This window comes from Cyprinodon variegatus, unplaced genomic scaffold, assembly GCF_000732505.1.
Source record: "Cyprinodon variegatus isolate N-32 unplaced genomic scaffold, C_variegatus-1.0 Scaffold458, whole genome shotgun sequence".
Classification (NCBI taxonomy): domain Eukaryota; kingdom Metazoa; phylum Chordata; class Actinopteri; order Cyprinodontiformes; family Cyprinodontidae; genus Cyprinodon; species Cyprinodon variegatus.
Window position 1 is genome coordinate 13,970 of NW_015150911.1, and position 8,130 is coordinate 22,099.

An 8,130-nucleotide genomic window follows, 5' to 3' on the forward strand; every position below is an offset into this window, starting at 1 on the left:
AACGGCCACTTCTGACACCATGTGTTGTTCTTCGTTTCTATAAGAGACGAGGCGTGTATGCTTGTTCTGTATTTTTATTTAGAACTTCACAGAGCCATCCAGTAGCAAGCTACATCCCGAACCGCAGCCCGCTCTGACCTCCAACCCGTGACGCCACGCCCTGTTGCATGCTGGGTATTGGAGTTCAAGAGCTTTCCAGCTCATAACATCACAAATGTCATATGATTTACTAGGAACCACATTAAGCACAGACAGTGATAAAAAAAACTAGCTACTTACCACCAGAGTTCCCTTCCATGCTGGTTGTAACTTTAGCTGCTGTTCAGAAGCATCAAAAACACGACATTCGTTAAAATGTACGCCATGTTGTGTGCGCAGGTGTTTCTGCATGTTCGATGTATTTTCTCCTGTGGATGTTATTGCCACTTCACATCCAAAGTTTCAATCGGTTTACCCGATGGGACACAATTATTTTTGTTTTCTTTTCTAGACTTATACCTGGTCATGTCGTACTTGCTTACTGAATGACGTGTGCATAACTTGCGTAAAAAAACGTGGCATAACTTACGTCGAAAAAAGTGATTTAAGTCGTGCTGCCCAGCGCTAGGTTCTGGTGCTGCCTGGAACCGTTAAGCAAGCTGCCAAACGGTGCCATGGAGTTGGAACACAGAGAACAGGAACAGGTTTTCTATTCCCAGCCCTACTTCCTTGCAAAGCTACCCCCACAGAAATGCCCTACTGAGCAGTTGGCAGCGACAGCTGGAAGTGAGGACAATTAACAGTCCTTCTAAGATTAAATTAAAACGGCTTTTTCAAAGCCACCTAAAAACTTAATGAGAGCATTCCCTATTTCTACCTTTTTAGACATAATAATGTTCCATTTTAAGCAATTTCATACAAAATTTCATCTCTTTTCAACTTCAGCTATCATCTCTGCTCTCTCCATGCGGTGCTGCTGTTTAACAACACCTCACCTCTATCTGGTACAGGGGTGGGCAAACTTTTTGACTTGCGGGCCAGAATGGGTTCTAAAATTTGACAGAAGGGCCGGGCCAGNATTCATGCAGAGAAAAAAAAGAAAAGTTTCTTAAGAAGAAAAAATCACAATCCCTTATGTTTGCAGAGAAATTCAAAGATGTTTCAAGTTCAGTCGGCCATCGTGGGCGAATCACTAGGTGCACATACGCAAACAAGGATTCATCTTCTTCTTCCTCTCAGATGAAAACACATAAGCATGGTGGGAGCGCGACTAAAATGGAGTTCTTTCTGTAAAATTGACGGACCGTAGTAGCCACATTTGCTCAGCCATGTCTTTGTCCAAAAACGTCGATGCCTTTTGTTTTGAGGACTTTCAGCACACAAAACTGCACAAATTGCCAAGGCCAAGCTCACTAGGTTTCACTCTAGTGAGCTTCATATTCCTCTTCTACTCTTTTGGTTTCCAGATAGACGAGTCCGGGTAGCGCCATCTCACTGTGGTGCTGAGTCCGATGTTGTTTTTAGACGTGCAGTGTGAGCAGGTAGATCACATCATTTCGTCGGGTAGCACAGGGTGAGAACATGCATCGTGAGCTGTGAACTCACACTGTACGACGAAACTCTACAGGGTCAGCAAAAGCTATTTTGGAGGTTTGTGGGTGGCTTTTAAATTCAGCCCTAATGTGTACTGTTAAATCATTCACGATTTGTTCTTCTGTTATAACTCCAGAGCTGGTCCCAGCCTGGAGCCTTGCCAAGTTCTGGTGCTCTCGGCCTGGAATTTTGCTGTGCACTCTTGCTGCTGCTGCCTTAGCTCTAGAGCGCCTCCTCGTTTTACCTTGTGTTGTCTGGCTAATCCCTCCCCAAAGCAGGATAACAGCTACTGTGATCCAGCTGTAGCTCCTGGACTCCCCAAACTCTGGAGAATTCGGCAGACCCATGATGCCAGAATCCATGCAGTTGTTACACTTTCCATAATAGAATAAAACATGTCACTCGTTCTATAAATTCCTGTCTGCAATGTAGAGTTAAACAAACCACCAGCCTCCAACCAGGTAGAATCTCCTCCTGTTTGATTACATTGCGAAGCGAGCAGGACATTTCATCACAAATTATCCCAAAGACTCAAGCAACCAACTATGACCAAGTGACACTTCAAATTCACAGTAATGTTTAGTGTGAATGCAACATGAGGTTTAGGGAGCTTTGCATCTTTTTTTTCCCTCTTTCATAAAGTGGATTTTGTAAAAATATAAACCCCTTTACTGTCCCACAATGGGTACAATTGTTCTTTGCATTTTGACCGATCCCCTTGGGGAGCAGTGGGCTGCCATTGTGTGGCACCAAGGAAAAAATCAGGGGTTAAGGGTCTTGCTCAGGAACCCAGAGTTGTCTTAAAATAAAATTGCATTTATAGACACATCAAACTGATGAAGTATTTCACAAAGAATGTATTTATTTATTTTTTATTCTGCAACAGACAGGGAGATTTTAAACAATGTGCACAACAGAAATAGCACTAGTGAATCTTGGTGAATTTTTTTTTATATTGAAGTTGACAGCTCTTACAGGTGAAGGCAAACAGCTGATGGAACCTTCAGGGGATCTTGGTGGAAAGCAGTAATCGTTTGTCTTATATCTGGATTCAACAATGGTGCCTGCAGCAACAAAACTGCAAAAGTAAAGAAAGAAAGAAAGAAGGCTTCTGGTTTCATGAAAAGTTCTGTGTGCTTTAGTTACACATTAGATAAACAGTACGTTATCATGTTTTTGCTTTGCTTGCAGAGCAGCTGGAGGTGAGGTACAAACTGGAAGGTAGTAAAGAAGAAGAGATCCTAAGGAGCAAAGTGAGGAATCTTGCTGACAGAAGACTGCATTCTGTTTCCATCAGCAGACTGGCTGAATCAGTCACTATACTGGTACATGTACACATCATCTTCAGAGAGCCTCTGTTTTTAGCTCTGTCGTTAAAATCATGAGAGGTTAGTTTAGCACCAAACATAAGGGATTGTGATTTTTTTCTTCCTAAGAAACTTTTCTCTTTTTTTCCAGCTTTTATTGTCACTGCACTGTCACAAGTACAGAGCAACACAATTAATTCTCTGCATTTAACCAATCTCCTTTGGGGAGCAGTGGGCTGCCATTATGCAGCGCCCGGGGAGCAGTGTGGGGTTAAGGGTCTTTGCTGAGGGATCCAGAGTGGCAGTCTGTGTGGGTGGGGCTCGAACTCAGAACCTCTTGATTCCAAGCTCTATGCCCTAACCACTAGACTGCCACTATATACTGTACCTATTGTATTCTTTGGCTTTATATCTAAGAGGTTTGTATAGCTTTTAACACGTGCTAATATAGTTTTTTTGCTTGCCCTCATCATTATGAAAATCATATTCTAATGACTAAACCATTCAAATTAATGAGTGGAGGAGATAAAAATGTAAACAATTAACACAGCAGTTTTTCTAATCATAAATGCAACTTTTTTAGCACCACAAGTCAGGTGCAAACTCAAAGGCAAACCTTTCTGGAGACACTAATGCATTCTGGGGAGTGTTCTCCTAGTGGTTAGAGCAGCGTGCTTGTGCTCTGAGAAGGTTGCAAGCACCCGGATTGATCCCCACAGCCTCCACTTTTGGTTCCTGAGCAAAGCCCTTAACCCCACACTGCTCCATGGGCGCCACACAATGGCAGCTCACTGCTCCCTGAGGGGATGGGTTAAATGCAGAGTGAATTTCCCAATTGTGGGACAATAAAGGGATTTCCATTTAAAAATAAATGTATTTGGACCATCAGAAAACAAAACTAGTAGAATAATAACAAATAATAAGTTTTTGTAGCAGGTAAAATTTAATACAGCAGGATTTCGGAGAATCTTTATACGATCAAACCAAAATAAAAACCAACAAAAATAAAATACTGCAGCATGTTTATAAAAATTCAAAAACAAAATGGAGTATAACCAGCTATCAGAGAACATCCATCACAGAGCCGGTGAAGGGACTCCTTGTACGTCATTTTTTCAAGATCAGGACCATAGACGTTCAGATGTTTCCAGATTCAGAAATAAAACCCTTTTTTGGAAGGGAAGATGCTCATCTAGTGAAGATATAGAATCTCACTGATAGATATTTACCTACAGTAGCAGCTTTGCTCATGTTTGTTTTTTTTTTTTTTTAAGATTTGTTAGTATTGAAACTTTCTGTTCTCCTTCAGGTTGACCAGCATAACAAAGAGAACTTCAGCCTAACCTCTGGTGTTGAATTCACCGACATAAAGTCTCTGATTCTTGGCAGAGTTTACAGTAAGTGATTCAGCTGCACACAAACATACAGCCAATTATAGCTACTTTTTTTCAAGCATTCAGAAAAGTGTTGTTCAGGCGCAGGTCTTGATTACATTAAAAAATATTCTACTTTGTTAAGGACAGGCCTTTCTGTTGCGTTAAACCAGAGACCCGCACCACGAAGCGAGCTCAACGTAGCAGGATTACTTCCAGCCTATCCAGTTTAACAACAATGGCGATCAGGATCAGTGGTACCATTAAGCTGGTTATCAACTTGCTAACTCAATCCAGCTTTATCTGATCATAAATCTGTGAATGCACACGTATAAAGGGGCAAGTTCAAGGTAGCAGACCAATCACAATCCCCCTATACAGGGGCTGCGATAATAGCGGGAAGGGATCAACTCAGCTGCTGCATTGTAGGTTTTTGAAAGCCGAAACCAGAGTCCACCCCCTCTGTTTAAAGTTGGTTTTTCACTCTTAACATAGATGGCTTCATTCACGTCCCTCTCAAACCACCTATTTTCTTTGTCCAAAATGTGAACATTCTGGTCCTCAAAAGAATGTCCTTTGTCCATAAGGTGTAGATGGAGTCTTGTCGCTTTTCTGTGTTGGGCTATGCGTCTGTGGAGAGGTTATTTGGTTTCTTTGTATTTATAATAATAATACAGCAAAACATTTTAAACTGTGAACAGAAGTTAAAGGGATCCATCTCTCTTAAAACTTTACCTATTCAATAATTCTCATTTAAGGTCTTTATGAGCACAGTTTTAAATCTAATTGATATTGAAGTTTTATAATAGAAATTCTATTTGTTCTGTGATTTTTTTTGTGTGTATAAAGTCCATTAAATCTCCAAATTCTTTTAATCAGTAAACACAATAACAGTTTTTGTCTTTAATGTCTCTGTTTAAGGATGTATTTAAAATTGTATGAAAGTTTTTGATGTATGTCTCTGGTTGTTAATGGTAAGGATCTTTTGACAGCCTAAAATTATCATGTCTAACAAAGAATTGGCAGAGCTGTGTTATGTTTCACTAATGGATTAAAGACAAACTGATCAGACAGGAGTTTGAATGCGTTACCTTCACATCTATATCGGGAAGTAGTTGATTAGGTTTCCCTAATAGTAAAATAGAAGTATTTGTGTGATCAAAGCTTTGCAGGACATCTTAGTTACAACACTTTTAGTTTAAAATTGATCAGATATTTTTCTGTATTAACAAATAAAACTTTACTGATTTCTGCATCATTTTCCTGTCCCAGTAGTACCAATTATGTATGTTGAATGTATTTTGTCAATAACTGTAGAGTATGTGTGTTTAGCCTCTGTCCCATATTATATATATATATATATATATATATATATATATATATATTAAATAAGATATTTTGAACCAGTTGTCTGACTGCTATCCAGCTCTACAAGTTGTTAAGCAAGATAGAATTTTTTAGATAGGTGATTTAACTAATCTTAAATATAGATTTCAGTTTTAAAAGACATCAAGCTGCTGGATTTGGTCCAATTTCATAAAATTGCTCCAAGAACCTAAACTTCCAAGTAGTAAACACTTCATTCTTTCTGTTTCACTCCTTTTTCCTGTAGACTCTCAGGAGTTGGATCCAGAGCTGGCTCAGCTGGGCTCACTGGGTTTCACTGGCTGTCTATCTGCTGTCCTCTTTAACTCCATTAGCCCTCTGAAAGCCGCTCTGCTCCGACCAAGCACCAGCTCTGTTGTTGTCACCGGCCCACTCGTGCAATCCAGTTGCGGCTCCTATGCAGCAGGAAACACCCAACACCAGTCAGGTCAGGGGGAATACTTTGCTAGCCTTCATAATTTCACAGGTCATTTTATTCTGACCTACAGCATTATTAAACATCTGTCAGAAATTCGGACTCGGAAATTCTGACATTTATCATTTACCAAACTGGAACCAGAGGAAGGTATCAGTAAGGGTGTAACAGTACTCCCTAAATCGCACTTTTAAAAAAAGTCTTAAGGTTTTAAAGTCATCTACAATACCGATAAAAAAACAAAAAACAAAAGATTTTTATAACTTCTGACAGCGGATAATTGTCTTTTTTTAATGAATAAAGCACCTGAATGCAGCATTAGGACCCTTACGAACATGCCACTTAATAAGGAATTTTTCTTCTCTCATTGATACTCCAATAACATTTTAATTACACTCCATCATTGAAATGTATTGCATTATTTAATGATGAGCTTCTTTTTGCTCTTTTTTATCCTTTGTTTTTTTGCGGCAGACCAATCTGGATCGGTAGGAGGAGGTCAGCCTCTAGTAAACGCTCTCAGGACAAACTCTGCTCTAGTTGGAGGTATGTAAAACAGGGCTGCAGGGTTTTGGCTCCTGGTATGATCATTTTACAAATAATGCACAAAGCAAAGAAAGTGAGAATATTCTATAAACTAAATTTCTTGCTTAAAGAAGCCAATTAGCCCTTAAAGGATGCTTTAACTTTTGCCTTTTATCTTCTCATCTTAGGTCTGATAGCTGTGGTGATTTCTGGGATTGTATCTGCGTTAGCAATACTGGTTCGATTCCTGTACAGAAGAAAGAGGGCATACCAAAACCAGGAGGTGAAAAAAACAGAAGATAACAATGGACTGCAGAGCTGCTCTCAGAATAAAAACCAGAAGGAATATTTCATTTAGATGGAACCTCCAGGATGGCAGTGGTGGAATCACTTCTAGAAAAATAAACTTGCTTTTTCCTCAGTGCTTTGCTGAACATCCTTATCTATGACTGTTGAATATATACATTTTTTTTAAGTTGAACAACAAGAAAAGCAAAGCTGTGTGTCCACTATTAAGAGAGCTTGGAGTGGATAGTGATGTACATTTTCAATCTGTTGATTGCAAACTAAACAGTTGTTTGTTTATGTCTCCTTAAAATTCTAAAACATATTTTCTAAAGTCCTTTTTATGATAAATGTCTGTCTTTGTAACTAGTAATCTTCGTCATTAAAATGAAAAAAATATATATATATTAGTATTTTTGTCTTATTATTAGTTTTACATGTGCTGGGAACTACACATCTTTTTCCCTAAAAGCATTTGGATTTAAGGCATGTAAACATGGGTTTTATATGATAATACTGCAAGTTTGCTGTCGCCTTAACAGAATATTTTACTTGCTTAATTTATGGAGCTAATTTGGGTCCTTAAAGTTTGCTGACAAAAAAAAAAGAAGGTGAAAAGTGAAGGTCCTTTCAATAGAAGAAGAAATTTAACCTGAACATTTTTCTGACATCTCCCCCCAATTAAATTGTAAAAAAAGAAATCTCCAACTGTGGAAAAAAAAAAAGAAACTGAATCTGATAAGCAGGTTTGATCTTTTTTGTTCTGTTTAACAATTATTGTAGCTGTAATACTTTTTTTTCTTTCAGTTTTTTTTTTTTTTTGCAATTCTGTCTTATGAAATTGTATCTGAAGTAATTTTTTCAGGTTCTTTTTTCGTTGTTGTTTTTAACAAATTTTATGTCCCCAATTTAGCTCCAAATTAGACTACTAAGGATGATTCTATTCTGACAGAATCAAATATTGTATACAATGATCCAAACACCTCATCCTAACCCATAAAAGGTTTTTTTTTTTCCTAAAGTGGAATTCTCAATTGTTTCATGTCAAAACCCTGATATTTACTTAGTTGTGAGTTTTAGCTACCAGACATTACATTTATATATATATACAGTGGGGCAAAAAAGTATTTAGTCAGCCACCAATAGTGCAAGTTCTCCCACTTAAAAAGCTGAGAGAGGCCAGTAATTTTCATCATAGATATACCTCAACTATGAGAGACAAAATGAGAAAAAAAAATCCAGAAAATCACATTGTCTGATTTTTAAA

At 38.4% G+C, this 8,130-nt stretch overlaps 1 protein-coding gene across 1 annotated transcript in view; it reads left to right on the plus strand.

Moving 5' to 3' along the window:
- LOC107094030 (contactin-associated protein-like 4) overlaps positions 1-7,303 on the plus strand; it is a gene marked incomplete at its 5' end in the record, with an annotated part of 16,362 nt that extends 9,059 nt beyond the window's left edge. Inside the window, 5 exons of the mRNA XM_015389423.1 lie at positions 2,764-2,897; positions 4,189-4,276; positions 5,865-6,065; positions 6,528-6,599; positions 6,767-7,303. Coding sequence (XP_015244909.1) covers positions 2,764-2,897; positions 4,189-4,276; positions 5,865-6,065; positions 6,528-6,599; positions 6,767-6,936 — 665 coding nt within the window. The remainder of the gene's footprint in view (positions 1-2,763; positions 2,898-4,188; positions 4,277-5,864; positions 6,066-6,527; positions 6,600-6,766) is intronic.
- Between the last annotated feature and the right edge of the window lie 827 nt (positions 7,304-8,130).